The 20,621-nt window shown below is 32.9% G+C and overlaps 2 protein-coding genes and 1 long non-coding RNA gene across 11 annotated transcripts in view; 2 read left to right on the forward strand and 1 right to left on the reverse strand.

The window, feature by feature from the left end:
* The window catches only part of Trpm (Transient receptor potential cation channel, subfamily M), a 265,036-nt gene that overhangs the window by 64,151 nt on the left and 180,264 nt on the right, over positions 1-20,621 (reverse strand). For all 9 annotated transcript variants that reach the window (XM_064217803.1, XM_064217804.1, XM_026635934.2 and 6 more), the window contains one exon: positions 15,138-15,220. In XM_064217803.1, coding sequence (XP_064073873.1) covers positions 15,138-15,220 — 83 coding nt within the window. The remainder of the gene's footprint in view (positions 1-15,137; positions 15,221-20,621) is intronic.
* On the forward strand, positions 510-8,061 carry LOC135193794 (uncharacterized). Its single transcript, XM_064217782.1, has 7 exons — positions 510-1,061; positions 1,178-1,293; positions 2,085-2,155; positions 3,970-4,059; positions 6,544-6,622; positions 7,173-7,306; positions 7,969-8,061. Exons 1-7 carry the CDS (start codon positions 613-615, stop codon positions 8,059-8,061), a joined length of 1,032 nt encoding a protein of 343 aa, XP_064073852.1. The 5' UTR covers positions 510-612.
* Positions 2,195-3,145, forward strand: LOC135193803 (uncharacterized). The gene is made up of 2 exons (XR_010309436.1): positions 2,195-2,238; positions 3,034-3,145. It is a non-coding gene; the product is annotated as an uncharacterized LOC135193803 (long non-coding RNA).

Genomic DNA, 20,621 nt, shown 5'->3' on the forward strand with positions numbered 1-20,621 from the left:
AAAAAATAATTTTACACTAAGCTTATCCAATTCGTTAAATAAGGATTAAGTCGTGATTCGGTGTGTGATAGATTATGTGTCACGTGTTTATGCACCAATCCGCATTCGAGCAGCGTAGTGGAATAAGCTCCAAACCTTCATCTCAAGAGGTGAAGAGTTTTGTTGTCCACCACTGGGATATCTAAGAGCCTTACGATTACCGTACATGAAATTATAAGGTTAATTTGCATAATGAAACAAAAACTCTATTTTTGTAACAGCAACACCATTTTAGACTCATGAGCAGAAAATAAATTAAATTTTCCTCGCCTTTCAAGTTAATTTGTTTGAACTTAGAGCATTCATCCAGGTAATAGGTGTACTTAACGTAGTCTACTCTACTCTATTTTCTTTTGCGAATTCTATTCATAATAAATTATATTTTACGCTAAACTGTTAAAGCTCGATTCGAAGTGTATCCTCTTTAGGAACGTTCGAACACGACGTATAAAACAAAAAAACGAAAGAACTAATCACTGTCTATTTTTATGACAGATCGCTTTTAGAAATTTTCGTCGATAATTTTATTTAAAACGATACAAAATTATTAGTTACATCAGAAAAAAATTGGGCATGGAAGATGATAATACGAAAGACGGTCCAAACGAACCTTCCACAAGTAAGAAAGCGAGTCAGAGTAACAATTCCGTAGATGATGAATATAATGATAATAGAGACCAAAGAATAAATAGAGACATGTCAGAATCGGATACTTATTCAGAAATAAGTGACGTTGATATGGCAAGAACTAACCAAGAGCTACGGACAAGTTCGATTTTAAAGAAATATGTCAAAAGTAACGCGAAGAAGAAGAACACGAGGCGTTTGGCAGGGAGGATTAAAAAAAGGGGACGTCCGCCAGCGAAACGTCAACCGCGCAAATCACTTAAGCGAAAGTCCAAAACCACAGGCGAAAAGAAGGAGAGAGATATATCCGTCTCGACTATTTTCACGCGTTTGTCATCGAATGGATTCCAAACACCTGGATGTGAACGTTGTGGACATCGTTGTTGTCTAAGAAGGTAGTGGCTTCAAAAGTATTGTTCTGTTGTTGTTGTTTGTGATGTTGAATTAAATAAATTAATTTCTCGACTTCTTTTTTATTTCCGATACCAAAAAATCGATTATATTTTATTAGGTACAATTACGAATTATGGAAGAAGTTTAATCGATATGAACAGGATCTTCGTAAATATAACCGACATATTAGCAGCAATAAAGATAAGAAAATGGATCAAACAGAGAAATTCTCAGGTTAGAAAAAACTATAGGGTATTTTACTTGTATTATATTTACCGAGCCGAGATGGCATCTTAACCGATGATATCGGGTTCAAAACCAGGCAAGCACCACTGATTTTCATGTGATTAATTTGTGTTTATAATTAATCTCGTGCTCGGCGGTGAAGGAAAACATCGTGAGGAAACCTGCATGTGTCTAATTTCAACGAAATTCTGCCACATGTGTATTACACCAACCCGCATTGGAGCAGCGTGGTGGAATATGTTACAAACCTTCTCCTCAAAGTGAGAGGAGACCTTAGCCCAGCAGTGGGAAATTTACAGGCTGCTAATGCTAATGCTAATATTTAACAAAATAATGCTATCATTCCTCGAAAGTCCTAACACAGTTCTACCATTAAAGATATATCTTTTATTTAATTCAACAATTTAAGGCTTTATATTAAACATTTTTACCATTACAATAATTACAATTTAATTTTTACATGTAATTTCGTTTTTATCACATTCGTATTTTCCTTCCCGTAATTGTTATTTTAAGTAGTCAAATATTCTTTACGAAACAAAATTCAACCGAAGAAACTTGGAAAATTAAACTAACACGCACAGAGCGACATTTAAAACACAAACTATATCATATAAATTTTAATGTTTTTTTTTTCGAATTGGTTAATTATTGAATATAATAAAAATTAAGGGAAAGTAACAAAAGCCCAGTCAGCAAATAACGAGATGTCTCTTAGATAACGTCCAACGAAATGTTTTAAATGAAATAATCCAATTACTAGAGTTTCTAAGTATCAGTTTTAAATGAAATTTTAAAAATTGTCTTCCCTTGTGTCATTATGAAGAAGGTGCTCAAGCTGGATCTTGCAGTATGATGTTATCGCCTTTGTTCGTCTCAAGTAATTCTTCGCCCAATGAAAATCCGCCACGAGCAGCTATGCCATGTTGCGAGGTTAATTATAACAATATTTAATACGATTAATACTAAAAGGCTTTAGACCTTATTTTTATTGAGCACTCAAAAACAATTACATACAAGTTTACAAAAATTTTTCTTACGCTACAACCTACATAAAGACTTTGTGTCCACAATTTACGAAATGAATTGAGGACAAAATGTTCATATAATTTTGAAATTTTCCTTATTCAATCTCTTACAAAAATTTATGAACTGTCACGTCAAGAGATTTAATTATTTGTGTAGTTAAAAGGGTACCGACAACCGTAAGACCGTAAGCTGTTAATATATTTCTCAAAAAATATCTTATCCGTAATCTAATCTAAAATAATTCATACTTTTTTCACTCACAAGTTTATTATCCGCTATAAATACAGCATCTCTTATTTAATTAGTTGCTGATCCTACTGATATTATAAACATCAAAAAACTCACATACGCTGATGTGTCTTTCACGAACTAAGACACATTAGCCTGATTTTTAATATTGGATGTAAAATATTCATGTACGTAAATGAAAAATCTATATGTAATACGACAGATTCCAAGATACAATATTATAATATAATGAGTTTTCTAAAGCATCACTATTGTTTTTAAATTTTAAACTAATTTCTAAAGAACCTGATTTTTCTAAAAATAAATATAATTAAAAGTAAGTAAGTTTTGCCCTCCTAAATTATAATATTTTATCAAAATATTTAACAGTTCATATAATTATGAAGAAATATGTTGATGTACAAATCGCGATTTTAATAAAAGTACTTTATTAACATCTGCGTTTTATAGCTCCTTAGTGCTTGGCATTCAACGAGGGATTATGGTGTCGCCTATAAAAGAAAATGTGACTTTCGTTTTCATACGAAATTACCAATAGCCTTAGAATTAATTCTGAAGCCAAGATAGCCCAGTGGGAAAACGGAATTATATTATGGGTTGAGTAAAATAGACGAAAATAAGTGGTCAGATGATGTATATTTTCCTTTTTAATAAATGAAGCGAATGCGAGCTGTGCCTTAATATGTTTAAGACGTCGACCACCGTGAAACTTCTACTATAATTGTGTAACATATGTTCTACTTTAGTTAACACATACTAATCCTTACGAAGTTTGAATGTATTATGATTAATTTTACATTTTTATAGTAAATAATAACGAAAAGACTATTTTCTTAACTTATAAAATAAAATATTTTATTATAATTATATATATATTTTTTTTAATTTTTATTTGAACGCTCTCCAATTTTATTAACGTTCTTCGTCGGTATCGAGTATTTTATGTATAGGTTAAGCGACTTCGTTCCAACCATATCTTCGATAGAATATCTCGTTTTTGCGCATCAATGTGCTATCGACTTTGGGGTCTATAATGTCTATAATTACACTCTAAAAACATTCGTAAGTTGTGGCCTAGTGGCTCCAACACGTAGTCAAGTAGTTAACACAGCGAACTTCTATCCTTGTTGGCTCGTTGAAATTAGGCTGTAACAAAGAACAGCAACTAACGCGGGTTGAGTGATACACGTGACAGATTTTCATCCCGAGATTTTCACGTTATTTTTCTTCTACACCAAGCAAGAGATAAACACAAACATATAAATTTGTAGAAACATATAGTGGTGCTAATTTATGTTTGAATACGCAATGATCGGTTGAATCATTATTATTTACTGTGGATTCATTTTCATAAGTGTTTTGTAAATTAAAATTATTATAATGCAGATAAATCCAGATATGATATATGAGGCTCTGAAGCGGCTTACGATGTGGAAACAGGATGTACCGACGAACTCTATACTGGAATATATAGCTGTTAGTAACTTTTATAGTCACTCGGTATCTGTTTATAATTACGTTTGCATTCGACTATAGCACAAGCTAACTTTAAGATTTATAAAATAAATGCAAAAACCGAATTAATGTAAGTCTTAATACAGTATTATATGAACCAATACATTTTTTCAATTATATAATATAACAAAATAGACATTAATTCAATGGAAAAGTTTGATTTTTTTTTAAATAATAAATATGAGATAATTTTATACGTCATCTCCTGTCAAATTAATTATCTATGCTAATATTATAAAGCTGAAGAGTTTGTTTGTTTGAACGCGCTAATCTCAAGAAGTACTGGTCCGATTTGAAAAAAATATATCAGCGATAGATAGTCCATTTAGCGAGGAAGGCTATAGGCTATATACCATTATATTATGACCTTTATTTTATAACATTTTTAATAGATACTCTATCAATGAAAAGTTTTACAAAAACGAGGGGAACATATTTATTTTGAGAGCTTTCGTTGCGTGCGCTACAGAAATGGTTAGTTTCGCAAAAATCATATATGACAGAATTTGTATACAGCTAGAATATAGCCGAGCGCAGTCGGGGCGAGCAGCTATTTCATCGGGACTATATGAGAGCTATAACGCCATAATGTATATAAGAATACATTCTGAACCGGTGGTAGCTTCACTTAATATAGTTTGTAAAATGACGATTCAAAAGTGCCTGTAAAAGCCTACTCGAATAAAGTATATTTTGAAAATTTTCGCATTATACTATAGATAAAACTAATGTCAATCCTGTTAGGTATCTGTCGTCATTGTAAGATCACAATTGCATCAAAATCTTCGAACATTTGTAAAGTTGACTTTATAATTTTCAAAATTAATTTAATAATAAATACTTATTATTATATTAATATTCTATGTTGGTATGCGTATATGAAATTACAATAATCATATTGAGGGATTTTAAAAATAGCTTTTTTTAAGTGATAATTTCCCATGAGACCGCTTCGTTACGTAACGCGTTACGGCGCTAGTATGTCTGGCTTCCCTTTCACTTACGCATACGGCAGCAATTAGATTAGTTATCACTTCTGGTGGGCGTTTTTAGCTAAGGCAAAACGAGGGTTATTTATCTCTATTCGTATGTCAGTAATTCAGTATGTTATTCAGATTTTGACCTAAGTTCCTTATCATAATTTGACAAGTTAGATGTCGTTCTCGAACTTCGTCTTATAAACGCTGCTTGTCATTAGCTGTCAGCTATTTCAACTACAAGAAGACAAAAGCCATTGTAATTTCAGTAGTTCGGGATGGCAATAAAATTATGTTTTTTACAATGATGCTCCAATCTCTCTATATATCTTTTAAAATCCCTCACAATCCTCCAATTGTTTTCCTTATGACAGCTCAATCATTTTTAAAATAAGAAATAGTGCTACATGCCAGTATTAAATGTTATCCCATAAAATAATATTAACTAAAGTTGTACAAATTATTGATCAATTAATTACAATAATAATTGTATATATTTATAATATATGATATTATTAATGATATAATTAATTATAATATCCTATGACGTAGCACCGTATGGAGGCTAGGGCTAGTCTCGTAACACCATATAAACAACATACGATATATACTTGACGCGATATAATTGGTCAAGAGTTGATGATCTGAATGGTCTATGATACTCATTATCAATTCAAAAATTGGCGTTTTAAACTGTATTCGCAGAATTTCTTTTCTGCTGTGGTGGCGTAGCTTACTACGTAAGTACCAGTATTTCTAAAGTAACGTCCGTAAATATTTCACTTTTAGGCCAAAGGTAAATTATGGGCGTGAAGATTTTAGACTTTATTCCATCGATTTACTGGATTTCCTTACAATGTTTAAATCTAACGCCCCAGTTCAATAAACACGAAATTGATTTTCAATAAAAAGTAATTATGATAAATGTATTTAAAAGTAAATTATTTAAATTTTGTTCAATCTCGGAGATTTAAGAAACGATTCAAAGAGAAGTACGCTCGAACTGAGATACGCTTTTCGTTTAAAAACATTTAATTACAAGTGTTTAAAACTATTTCAAGTTAAATACCTATTAATTTATGATACTTTTCAACTTTGTAACTGGTTTATCTTTTTTAAATTTTAATTAACTTTTTTTCATCATACTTAAAGTACTTAAGATCTTCATTAACCTTGCGATGCTTTCTATTCATTTTCAAATACCGTCTTAATTAATTATTTTTTACGAAGAGATTGACAGTGATGTTTCTTTTTTAATATTTCGTTAAAGTTTAAAAAAAGAACTATACAGATTCGTAAAAATTAATAACAGTATTGGAAATAGGAACTCTTTGTGGCATGTTTAACTACAAAATCTAAACTAAAAAAACTTTCTAAACTAAAAAAAAATTTTAACACAGGTTTTTAAATTTATATTTTAATTGATAAGCTATTTCAGTTTGTATATTATAAGCATTTAATTTTTCAGCAAAATTATCCAGTTAATACGAAAAAGGCCGAATTAATCAGAGAGCTGTATGACAAGCTCACGATCGCAAATATACTGGGTACAATATTTTTCTTCTATAATATGTTCTTATTTCGATGACGTAAAATCTTTACGTGCGAGTATGTTGTAAATTAATAATTTAATTATATTTGGTGGTAGGCCTTTTTGCAAGCAAGGGTAGATACTAGCCACTCATTTGATATTCTACCGACAAACAACATTAATCAGTATTGTTGTGTTCCGGTTTGAAGGTTGAGTGAGCCAGTGTAACAGAAACAAGGGAGATAACGTCTTGGTTCCCAAGGAGTGGTTAATATTTCTTATAGCGCCATTGTCTATATTTGTTATTGTGGTCTATTTGCTCATCTGCCTAACTACATCATAAAAAAAATCAAAATCAAAACTGTCGAGGCTATATGATCATTATTCCATATATATTCCAAAATATATTACATCGGTTAGGTTATAGTATTTATTTCATATGATACACGAAGGCAATTATCACAATGTTTCGTTTACCACAAACACAAAAAAAAAGTTTACAAGCTAATCGTTTTTTTTCATCCTTTTTCAATTCAACAATATATTAACGAACTTGTTTTCTTTAGGAATAGTTTCTCGTACGTCAGCTGACACGTGGGGTTTAGGTCACGTGTTCCAGAAGCGAAGACCGAACAAGAATCACGTGACCATGTTCTGGAAAGTATATGCGGATACTTTAAAACCAATTGCTAAGAAAGAGGTGATTTATTAATTAGTAAATTGTATTTATTACTGTCTATGGTACGGTATGCGTTAAATACTTCTAAATATTTCTGAATACAAATATCCGATACAGCTCGCATCGTATTACGACCATGTCTTCAGTAACTGTGCAAAATTTCATGAATATCGGATACGTACAAGAGCATAGCAAACAAAAGAGCAATATTTATTATTTTACCATTATAATCAGATCGGACGGCAAAAAAAACGGTGTTTACATCTAGAATCTCGCAATCTGATATTATAGTACACCCTGGCTTCTAGAACAAAGATCGAGTAAATCTGCAGGAAATAAAAAAAAAAAAACAATATATATAAATGATATAATAAGAGAGCCGAGATGGCCCAGTGGTTAGAACGCGTGCATCTTAACCGATGATTTCGGGTTCAAACCCAGGCAGGCACCACTGAATTTGTGCTTGTTACATGTGCTTAATTTGTGTTTATAATTCATCTCGTGCATGTATCTAATTTCAACGAAATTCTGCCACATGTGTATTCCACTAACCCGCATTGAAGCAGCGTGGTGGAATATGTTCCAAGCCTTCTCCTCAAAGGGAGAGGAGGCCTTAGCCCAGCAGTGGGAAATTTACAGGCTGCTAATAATAAATAATCCATAGTTAATTTCAATAATTTCAGAACACTGAAATAGCTGAAGAGCCAGACATGTGGGAGAAAGCGACAGACAAAAATGTTAATTCCCTTGCAACACATGAAGAAGCTATTTTATAAAATAGGTACTTTGTTAATCAAACTCCAACTTTCATACACGACTTATTATTTAAATAAGCTTTAATAAAAATATTAGGGTTGTGGACCACCACAGGATGAAACAGGTTTAGCAGTTCTTACGAGATTACAGTCTACGTTTATGTAATATTTTACTTGTACCAAGAGATCTCGCCTTTACATATTGATGTAAGATGTCACAGTACAGTGGTATGCAAATAAAAATTAGAATATTATTTACATGATATATAAAATAAAGAAGGAGCAGTTGATAAGGATTACAGAGATCAGATAGATAAGATAGATCTGGAAGTACAAGATACTGATCTTGATGTGAATGCACGTAAAAACTTAATAAAAATTAAATTAAGTATAAATTTTTTGTTGTCAAAAATACATTTTGACTTCACTACTGTAAACACAATAGTTAAACATTAAAATTGTGTCACGTGACTCACTCAATACTGCCAGTCTGTCAAACTGTATGATTTAAGCCAAAACTATTTGTTTTCCAATCGATTTAAGTTCATTTCACACACATGTCTGAGTGTGTGTGTCTATGCCGATGTGCGTATAATAATGCTCATATGTGATTTTTAATTCGAAGCAATGATGTGTCTCAGAAAGTATTCTATAACAAATAACTCCTGGCAAGAAATACATTAAAAATGAGTTTGCATTTATAATATTGATCAAATAGCCCAGAAGATATATCAGGCACCGAATATTCACGTCTCAAGAAATATGTACTTCAATATTTATGTAAGACAGTTTTCTAGACTTTATTTTATTCTGTATCTCTCTCAAGACCTGAGATGAATAATCCTTCAATTCCTAAAGGAACGCGCAGGCGAAATGCAGTAAAGAAGATTAGGTAGGTTTCTTTTCGCCCAAATTCGGCACAAAAGTATAAAGACAATTTTGTTTTCCACAGAGGCATGATAAATATAATACATTTATTTACATCATTTTTATTTTATTATTTTTTAAGGATATTTGAATTGCAGAATTTCAAATAAATAAAATGAAGTCACGCCTATATTAAAAAATACCTAAGTTCAAATTCAAAACACCACCGAGAATACATATTCGTCAATATGCCCAAATCTTTATCAAATATTGAAGGGGTCCACAAAAAGCTGGTACTAATTGGCGACTTTAGGGATTGGAATGGGCTTGACACGCCCTTTTTCTACCTTAACTAAGCCGGGAAGTTTAACTAGCATTGGAATATTGATGAGTGAAAATATTTTACGTATTTTTTTTGTCCAATTTTCTCTCGTAGCGATTATCGTCGGTAGCCCAGTAGCGAATAGCAAAAATAAAATAAAAAAACCACTCCGGGGTCTGTCAGTAAGGAGCATCGCCCGTTTTGCCCCGAGGAAATACGTCAATGTCCATACCATGATATATTTATCGGTATAATTTTGGAATAATCGACCCGAGCTTAACCCTGTGAATAATTACGACATGAATAAGATATAACACCGTTTCCCAGCGTTAGTCTTGAATTACCGCTGTTTGTTCAGGCCTTCACAATTCAGGCAAGGCAAATATATGGTTCGATCTTCTAGAAAGTCTTTGTCTGTTTATGCATGATTTGCATAAGCCAATTAATTAAAAAAAAAAACAGATCACCTAAGCATAATATTTTTTGGCATTCTAGTCTGAGGTTAAGCGAACGATATCAATAGGATTTTTGTGGTGCAGAGGAGGAGGCTATTTGCGTAATATATAACCTGGGCCCCAAAGTTTCTTTAGCAAACAAATTTAAAGAAATTAAAATATTAAGTGTTAACAATATATGATAATGAGATGTATTTTTGTGAAAATATAAACGTCTTGCGTGACTAGAAACTGTGACGTAATAGTATACCGGGTTAAAAAATATTTTGGAAAATTTACAACAGAATCCCATAAAATTTTCATGATTATTCAATTACAAATTTTGAAAAAATCGTTACGAAACGTTGGTGTGTTAAAAGATAATACAAAACTTGTGACTTCTTAGATGATAACACCACTGGAAAAAGATCGCCTCCAGGCCGTATCAAATAGAATTATGAACAATTGTAACGTAAAGGCAATGATTGAAAAATAATATCTTCTTTCACCGGAACTTCTCAGGTCTGATCTGTTTCCTTCCGAACCAGTGGTAAACCTGACACACATAAAAAACCTCTTTATTGAATATTAGACTAAACAGAATATAACAAGAGTTGCACTTATAACTTTTATCTATTACAGTAACTATGGTAACACAAAATAAGAGTTCACTGTTCCAAGCACTTTTTCCAAGTGATCTGAAGTTGACTCCTACGAACTTCACGTTGCACAGTGCTGCCATCCATTGAGATGAAACATGACTGGAAATCGGCTACACAAACATGACCGGATGGCGATAACATGAATAAATAAATTTTGACATTGACATTACGTTAAGAGGTCACATCCATTGACAATGGCACCGTGGGATATACGAACAAATACACTTTACATTTATTGCTTTGTCAAAAATAAGATGATCTTCTTATCATTCAAACCAAAACAACAATAAATGATTTAAATTCACCTCTTACCCTTCTTCTATCGTGAAACTAAGCACCATCAGAACCTATACTCCAACGTAATCGACCTTTCATCTATTCGCACGAATCGTTCAGCTTTGCCATTTCTAATACGCACAAGGCAAGAGTTAATGTCATCTCCTAGGCAATCGCGTTCTATGTTAGATTACATACTAATGCAATCACCATGATTGTGACCAAGCGTAAGCCTGTTACCAAATGAAAAAGACGACAGTAGGTAGTTCTATTTGTCGATAAAGCGATTTACAAGTAAAAAATAGTGTTGTGTATTACCAGGTTGCTTGCTTTTAAGTATTGCAATAAATATTTTTTCCAAAGTATGAAAACTTTAGGCGGGTGTTGAGCCCATAGGTTGAAAGGGTCTGGCAATAACTTTTTTAATTATATTGAGTGAAATATATATAAAAACCAGCTATTTCACTTCAAATTTAAAGCAAAAGATTATCTATTTATTGAGAGAGTTATTTCAATTGAATTTGATTAACAGAAACTCTGTAATTAAAATGATAGAAAAAAGTAACTACTGATTATCTTATCGGTTCTTCTCGGTAGAATCGACTTTTCGAAATTTACGTACATGACGATTCACAATTGTTTTTATAAACATACTTGAATAAATAATATTTGGTTTGATTTCATTTATACACATAACTGTGCGGGCACTGAAAGAGCTGCTTGCGGATTAGCTTTAGGTACATATGAGTATTTCAGTCTTAAATTTGCTACATCATTCTCTGCAGTCTCTGCAGTTTTACACTTTATATTAGTGGTAACTCTTTCACATTTGTGTATGACGTATACCAAAAATAAGACATGCTGTATCTTTTTATTTGGGGTCAGCTAAGTACCTTATGTCAAAAATCAAAATCAAAATATACTTTATTCAACGAGCAGTTTTCATCATCACAATCGTCATTTTACCCAAACTGTATTAAACGTAAACCTACCGGTTCAGAAGGTAGTGTTTACCGAGAAGAACCGACAAGAAACTCAGCAGTTACTCTTCTCCAACATACAAAGTTATGTCAGTTAAATAAAATTATATATAATATATCCTGTCTGAAAGTCAACATGTATTAGCTCCACGCCTTTATCATCTACAAAATCTTGTGCCTTAGTTATTAATGTATTTTTAACAAAACGATTAAACCTCTCCTGTACCCTGACAATATGTATGCGAAATTAATTCATTAGCATTAGCAGTCTGTAAATTTCCCACTGCTGGGCTAAAGGCCTCCTCTCCCTTTGAGGAGAAGGTTTGGAGCATATTCCACCACGCTGCTCCAATGCGGGTTGGCGGAATACACATGTGGCTGAATTTTGTTGAAATTAGACACATGCAGGTTTCCTCACGATGTTTTCCTTCACCGCCGAGCACGAGATGAATTATAAACACAAATTAAGCACATGAAAATTCAGTGGTGCCTGCTTGGGTTTGAACCCGAAATCATCGGTTAAGATGCACGCGTTCTAACCACTGGGCCATCTCGGCTCCTTATTATATATCGAAATTAATTCACGATCGGTTAAATAGATAAGACGTGAAAGCGTAACAAACAAACATTAATTTTCGCATTTATAATATTAGCTGGGATGATAATCTATTAAGAAAAACGACGTAGAGAGTAAAACATGCCCATTGCATATTCCCAACTGAACCGTTAGCGCTGTGACCCTGCGCATACAATTTCAGTTATAATTAGTATAATTTATATAAATAACAAACCACGCGGTCACAATTTCGTTTTTCTCTCACCTCCTCATTACATTTTTCCAGCTAGAATTGCTCCCAGAGCGACCACTAGAGGTTCTCATTTGTTTATATTAAATAAAATAACAATACTAAGAAAAGAAATATTTAAACATTAAACAATTGATATTTATATAAACCGATAAAGTAAATTAAATTCTTATAAAGTGTTTCTACTTAAGTCTGCTTGAATTATTATATTGCTTGAGAGTTAGAAATCCTTTTAATTTAATTGTTACGAGCGTTAGTTATTTATTCGCGTCCTTAAAAAGCATTTGTATAAAAGCAATTGTGAAATATTGTTGTAGATATAACACCTACAAACTTGAAATTCAGCAGATAGGTTCCTTATAGGGTGTAGACATCCGCTAAGAATGGATTTAACAGAACTCCATCCCCTAAGGGGGTAAAGCGGGGATTGGAAGATTGTGTTTCATAAATTTAGATTACAAACAAAAAAAAAACGCCTCATGTCGGTAAGATTTTGTTTTACATTACGTCATTATATGATCCTATTTAATATCATGATTAAAATTTAACGCAAGCTCACTAACGAACCTATTTACATGCAAGTCATTTTAAATGTAAAATTATGATAGCATGTTTTAAAAAACGCATAATACGGGCATATGATCTACATACTCGTAACTGACTTTTTTAACACGTTTATATTTTATACTAATCATATTAACATAGATAGATAGAATTTCAATAGATAGATATCTTTAATTATACGGGATTACTTTCTTCTGTAACGATAATATCTATTAAAAGCTCTTCGAGAAAGCCATACACGAGAGTTACTCTTTTTTTATTTTATAATTGATGATGTATTTCTTATGTTTAGTCTTTCACCAATGTACTGTAAAAATAAATATATAGTTCTTATCCTAGAGGAGCAGCAAGTAGCCTTAATACAGGACAACCTAGATCGGGCTCCTGCCAAAATAAAAACTGTATTGTGTGTGGAAATAATTACATATATTATTATAAAATAATACATTTATTATTTCACCAAGAGAGTCCGTACGGAATAGTACTGCTGATTTCGTTACCTTAAACCGACTAACGTGTTCTTGTAATATATATATTTTTGCATGTTTTACATCATCATTCAAAAAATAATCAATATATTTACGTTTTGTAAATTCGAAATAAAAATACATAGCTATTTTATTTACTTGTGTATGTTTTAACAGGCAACTTATCGTTAGATAATACAATCAGATTATGTTCTCACAAATCTTAGACCGATTCACGGAATTCGTAAATTTTGTTAAATTAATATCTTATTCCGAATAGTTTCGAAGTTTCGATTAAATTAAACGTGATTTATCGAAATTTGCACGATTAATTAATTAATGTATAACGTTAACTGTGATGGATGGTTATCGTAGTAAGGAACCACAGTTAGCTCTTACATAATCTAGTAAAATAACTTTAGCATCAAGTTTATGCGGTAGGGCTTTGTGCTTGCCCGTCTGGGTATCACTCATCAGATATTCTACCGCAAAACAGCAGTACCTAGTATTGTTGTGTTCCGGTTTGAAGGGTGAGTGAGCCAGTGTAACTACGGGCACATGAGACATAACACCTTAGTTCCCAAGGTTGGTGGCGCATTGGCGGTGTGTTTGGTTAATATTTCTTATAGCGCCATTGTCTATGGGCGGTGGTGACCACTTACCATCAGCTGGCCCATTTGTTCGTCCACCTACCTATATCATAGCATCAAGTTTATGTAACTCATGTTAACCAACACGAACAAATACACCGCAAAAATTAGTCAATGATAAAAATTACGGCGCCAATGTCAAAGAGTGGTGATGGTAGTGATAGCCTTAAAGAGCTGTCGTGGGACACCTGGTTAGAATGAATTTGTTTTCGCTATATATTATGTATAATAAGGAGAATTAGTGTGACTATCCGAACGTCATACGTCAAACTGTCAGATGGCTTTTAAATTCATTCACTTTTTGGCGGGAAGCAGCGCGAAAGACGCGAATATCTCATCAAAATGTATACCTTTATTTGTTCGGAATATTTATATAAAATAATTTATAATAACATTACCTATTAGTATGTCTTTTCAAGGACTATGTTAATATATTTTATAAATGCCTAGAAAGTTGGAGAGCGAAAATATTAGCGACTCATTTCACAAAAAAAGGTTAAGACCTCCGTGGTCGAGTAGTGTGTACACCGATGTTCATGGGTACGCCTCTCTGTCCTCTATGTTCATGGGCTCGATTCCCGGCCGAGTCGATGTAGAAAAAGTTCATTAGTTTTCTATGTTGTCTTGGGTCTGGGTGTTTGTGGTACCGTCGTTACTTCTGATTTTCCATAACACAAGTGCTTGAGTTACTTACATTGGGATCAGAGTATTGTATGTGATGTTGCCCGATATTTATTTATTTATTAAAAAAAAAAATAACCATCTTAACCTTATTTAATTATGATGTCGTTCTTTTAAAAACTAAAAGAAAAAAAATCAAACAATAGGTTTGTTTAATTTTGAGGAATAATCAAAGTAACAAGGTATTCAGAAACTTTAATGATTACATTATTCATGATCTAATTTCTAAACTTTGATTTTCTATAGAAATGTAAATACAAATAATTTAATTCGTACTCCAGTCAGTTTCGAGAAGCAACCAGTGTTCTTGTTTATATATTCGCAACCAACGTAGCTTAAAGGAAGAGAGGTTGCTTTCTCATTTATAAATAGGTATCGTTTAACTTACACGTGCTCGTCTTTAGCGCTGGGCACAAAGAACTTGCATTCTCGTTTCTGAAACGTACTCTCGATCCAACTGCGTGTGGTTTTCTGTAACAAAGAATAATAATATTTAATTACATTTTATCATTCGTATATTTTTCGTACTTATTGTGTAGCGATACAGTCTATTCAAACAAAATAATTATTATTTCTATGAAAAATTATAAAAGATACGATTTTAGTCGATCTTTAATTTCCGTTTGCCCTGGTTTATGGACTAAGGGAAAACATACGGAAATAAAATCCAATCGACAATGACGAATTACATAATAGGACATATTGTGTTCACAAATGATTCGGTTGTATCGTAAAAAAATATGGGCTCCTGTCTGTGTTTCATGTCACATTTTCATTTTACATAATATTTTCGTCGTTTTTTTTTTAAAATACTATAGATGTAAGGTTACAATTTTACCAGGATTCAAACCCAGACAAGCACCACTGATATTCATGTGCTTAATTTGTGTTTATAATTCATCCCGTGCTCGGCGGCGAAGGAATCGTGAGGAAACCTGCATGTGTCTCAGTTCAACGAAATTCTGCCACACGCGAATACACCAACCCAAATTGGAGCACCGTAGTGGAATATGCTCCTAGCCTTCTCCTCAAACGGAGAGGAAGCCTTAGCCCAGCAGTGGGAAATTTACAGACTGTACATGTACGTGGTGTTTGTGATTGCTCAACCGGCCGGCGAAAGTAGGTCGCGTGTAGCCAAGCTTGTAGTATATCTCAAATGAAATTAGTTTCTTTATCACAGGTAAGTCAATCTTAAAGACCTAATCTGGTTCGATCCATGTATGTATTACGTATAAGTATAACTTTGTATATATGTCAATTACTCCACCGCCTACCAAGATTATATTTTTAAAACTCTCTTTTTGATTGTGTTGCTTGGCCAGAGTCAGAGGCGAAGCGTTTTATTGGTAAAAACTAGAGAACTCGTGGCGACCGAAGCGCTTTCTTGATGCAATTTAAAATTTGGAACGAATACGTAAAATTAAAGAAAAAATCCGTTCCATTTGTTCTCCTTAATAATTGGATGTAATAATTTTCTGCTATTTGACTTGTGTAACAAGTCAACTATTTTGAATTGTGTAAAATAAAAAAATAAAATAAATAAAAGTGCTTTAAATATTTAATAAGTCAGACTCGCCGCCCACTCGGCATTTATTCTAGGTCAAACAGATAAGCCTTGCATTGCAGTCCAGCCATAAAAGTGAAGCCAGTACATTACAAAACAGTTATTCTATGAACAAACTCGATCGTCGACGTATAACTCGATGCATTAAAATAGAGTATCATCGTAAAAAATAAATCAAAATTAAATGTTCATGTAGGCTCATTAAAGCACTTTTAAATCAAGTTACAGTGTTGCGTAAATGTAAAGCTACTATCGGTTCGGAAAACAGATTCTATCAGAACAGAGATATCGAAAGGTGAACGATAACTGAGAATTAAATTTAAAGGACGCGTTACGTAAAAGCACATTTTCATAATTTAAATTGCATGTACACGCAATTTTATTATAATTAATATTTAATTTAATCTTCAAGCGTCCGCATATTTATATAACTTAACTAGTAAATACTCGTATATATTTTTTAATTGCTCACAAGTATTTTATTGGAATATTATCGTTTGCAATCAGTGCTCCAACTCCAAGTATAAGCAGTATTTATTGTAAGATAGCCTAGGTGAATAAGGCACTGTTACTTGAGGAGCTTCACTGTTCAAATTCGCCCCTCTGAGCAATAAGTGTTGCCATTACGATCCAGTCTGCTACGTTTTGCCATTTTGATTCTTCAATTCTTTATTGAATCCTTTACAATAATAAAGTCACGAACAGACTGAGGTGATAAGTTGACATCAGACTTACGTCTGAAAAAGTATAATTTAAGCATATTAAGGAGCTAAAAATATATATTTTATTTTTTAAACAACTATGAATGCTCACTGCGGGAGATGCTGCGACATTTTTATCGAGTTAACAATAGGGTTGAAACACGCCGAGATAATAATTTTAATATTCAGAAAATTCATATTGGTCTGTACATTATACAAATAAATATTCTAATTCAACACAACGATGTACATCAAAGCTTGTTCGTAACATTATCCGTTGGGATTATTCATGTAATATTATTTACGTTGTCTCAAAGATAGAACTTTTTACTCCGATTACTGTCTACTTATAATTTACATTGTAATCGTTTTAACTTTTTTTTTGTAATTCTTATTATTTTGTAGTATTTTTTGTATTACATTAGTGTGCGTATGTAGGTGATGTGTTCACATATAGGTTTGTGTATTCGTTGTTTGTTTGCCTTATTAAATAAACTACTTAACGAGTATTTGTATTTCGTTGTAAATTAGTCAATTTACTTTATTTCAAAGAAAAACCCAGTAATCATCAATGATCTCTAAAATTTTAATTGAAAACCTAATTCATAAATTCATTTTCTTGGTGGTAGGGCTTTGTGTTAGACCGTTTGGGTAGGTACCACCTACCAATACGGGCACCCCACCCCACTCATCACACATTCTACCGCCAAACAGTAGTACTGTTGTGTTCCGGTTTGAATGGTGATTGAGCCAGTGTAACTACAGGCACAAGGGACAAAACATCATAGTTCCCAAGGTTGGTGGCACATTGGCGATGTAACGAATGGTTAATATTTCTTACAACGCCATCGTTTATGGGTGATGGTGACCACTTACCATAAAGTGACTCATTTGCTTCGCCTAACTATATCATAAAAAAAATCAGCTTCTCCTTATATCCTGTTACATATAGCCTTCACATTCTCTTACAAGCAACAAAACAGCATACCGTGGACTAAGGAGTTACTCATCAAAAAGGACTTCAGGAATTTAATACATAAGACTTAAAGAGGTTCTTGTTATGTATACAGCAGATTTATGTGCTATGATATATTTACGTGGATGGCCCATTTAGTAAATACGAGTACACGACAGAACAATAAATACTTCAAGAAATCAAGGGATCAAAATTCGTGAAAATAAAACTTTATATCAATTATACAAAAAAATCTAGTTTACTGAACTCGATTATGAAAATGTACAACTAGTACGGATTAAATTCAGCCTGTATAAAGAAAGTCAAATTAAAAATGTATAGCAAAATATATAACTTATTCTATTGTTTTTGCAACCCTATATAAGTGTCAAATTTCTTCGATACATATTTCCCGGGTATGTTTCGCTGTCAATTTAGAATACATTTATATTGTATGAAGCATTTTCTGAGAATATCAGATAAAAAAAACACAAACAAATGTATTATATATATATATACATTTTTTTTTCATAAAAGATCCGAGATGGCCCAGTGGCTAGAACGCGTACGTCTTAACCGATGATTTCGGGTTCAAACCCAGGCAGGCACCACAGAATTTTCATGTGCTTAATTTGTGTTTATAATTCATCTCGTGCTCGGCGGTGAAGGAAAACATCGTGAGGAAACCTGCATGGAGCATAATCACACATAATCCACCAAACCGCATTGGAGTAGCGTGGTGGAACCTTCTCCTCAAAGGGAGAGGAGGCCTCAGCCTAGCAGTGGAAAATTTACAGGCTGTTAACTTTTAATAATAATGTATTTTTATCATAAAAGGTGGTTCCAAATTTTTTAACTCAGAAAATCTTACTAAGGAATATGATTCCTTGTGTTTGTACTTATTCCTTCTATTGTTTATATTATTGAGTTGTAATATTGTACAGCTCGTGAAGACGTTGATCCTGCCTAAACTCTCTTCGGTTTTGTCCGATTGGCTTCATTTTCTTATTCCTTGGTGGTAGGGCTTTGTGCAAGCCCATCGGGGTAGGTAACAACCACTCATCAAATATTCTACCGCCAATCAACAGTACTCAGTATTGTTGTGTTCCGGTTTGAAGGGTGAGTGAGCCAGTGTAAGTGTGCCTTCGCATAAGAGACTTAACGTCTTATTTCCCGAGGTTGGTGGAGCTTTGGCGATGAAAGGAATGGTTAATATTTCTTACAGCGCCATTGTCTATGGGCGATGATGACCACTTACATCATCAGGTGGTTCATTTGCTCGTCCACCAAATTATATCATTAAAAAAAATTGGCTTGGCATTGGCTTCTAAATTTAAAGCGAGTGATACTGCGCAGCTTAGCAGCACTTATCTATAAATCGATGCATATTCTTATATATTCTATATATTTTGAATATTTACTAATTTTTTTTTCAGTTATACATTTCAAAAACTACATAGACAGCGCATGATCTATGACTAAAATCGGTCAGGAGCATATAGGTATTATCAAGATATGTAATCAAAGGAAGGGAGGAAACGGGTCCAACGTATTAAAAAAAATGAGTTTGATATTATAATGTTTATATTTTATTCTAATTATGAACGAAATCAGATTCGAACAAATCTTTTAATGCTGCTGTAATGATCACATCGTTTTAACGCATTGCGGATATTTAAATGCCTTAATTAAATTATACTAATTGTGTGATAAAAATTGTTTCAAACATTTTAAATAAAGTAATACTATAAGATAGACAAATTAAGACGAAACATTTTAAAATAAATCAATTACAAATGATTTCAACGCTCAAAATAAATGCAATATATCAAAATAAAAAAAAAAACAGAAATAACATATCCTTACGGAATTTCATAAAAAAGTGTGATCTTAATAGTGTGGACATACCAAATAACTAAAACATGTTTTTAAATTACATTCCTAGTTTACTACCGGCCGGAATCCGATATTGGAGTAATGAAATCTTTATACGACGATTTTCCCGCAGGCGACGGTATATTCTGAGAGTTCTTTGCATAAGAAACATATAGAAAAAGTTCGATATTTGTTTCAATACTTCCAATATTCTTAAATCACTATGTAAAATGCAAACCAATAAAATTCTTCAACATGAAAGTATTCCTACTTTCCTTTAGTCTCAGATTTATTACATTTAGTTAAACAGAGATTCGGTTTGGGTTGGTCGGTCGTTTAGATTTTTATACACAAGCAGAACTCACGATGTTTTTATTCAGATCATGAATTAATTTTATTATTTCAGAACAGTTACAGAATCGTCACAGAATCTAATGCTAAGTCGCTATTTCAAGTGTTAACGTCTTCGTTAAATATTACAGAACAGTATTGCGATTAAGGGAGGACACATGCGTTACTAAAAGAGTGATGAGCATGAGCGTAGAGGGAGGGAGGGGAAGAGGATGACCTAAGAAAAAATGGATGGCGGGCGTGAGGAGGGATATTAGGGAGAGATGGATTTGAACGATCAGATGAAGAATAAGGGAGGAGGAATGAAAATACATGCTACACCGAATCCAAATAGATGGGGGCACGGGGAGAAAATAAAGAACAGTATTACGATTAAGTAAAGAATCGAAAAAGAAATTCACTTTGTATCTCATTCCTGAAATTTTG

This window comes from Vanessa tameamea, chromosome 18 (assembly GCF_037043105.1).
Source record: "Vanessa tameamea isolate UH-Manoa-2023 chromosome 18, ilVanTame1 primary haplotype, whole genome shotgun sequence".
NCBI classification, from domain to species: domain Eukaryota; kingdom Metazoa; phylum Arthropoda; class Insecta; order Lepidoptera; family Nymphalidae; genus Vanessa; species Vanessa tameamea.

What these genes read in the sequence shown, in the direction of transcription:
- LOC135193794 (XM_064217782.1), top strand. Translation starts at nt 613, where the DNA reads ATGGAAGATGATAATACGAAAGACGGTCCAAACGAACCTTCCACAAGT. An exon ending in TGCTCAAGCTGGATCTTGCA is followed by an intron (nt 2,156 to 3,969) that starts GTATGATGTTAT and finishes ATTATAATGCAG; the next exon opens with ATAAATCCAGATATGATATA. An exon ending in CACGATCGCAAATATACTGG is followed by an intron (nt 6,623 to 7,172) that starts GTACAATATTTT and finishes TGTTTTCTTTAG; the next exon opens with GAATAGTTTCTCGTACGTCA.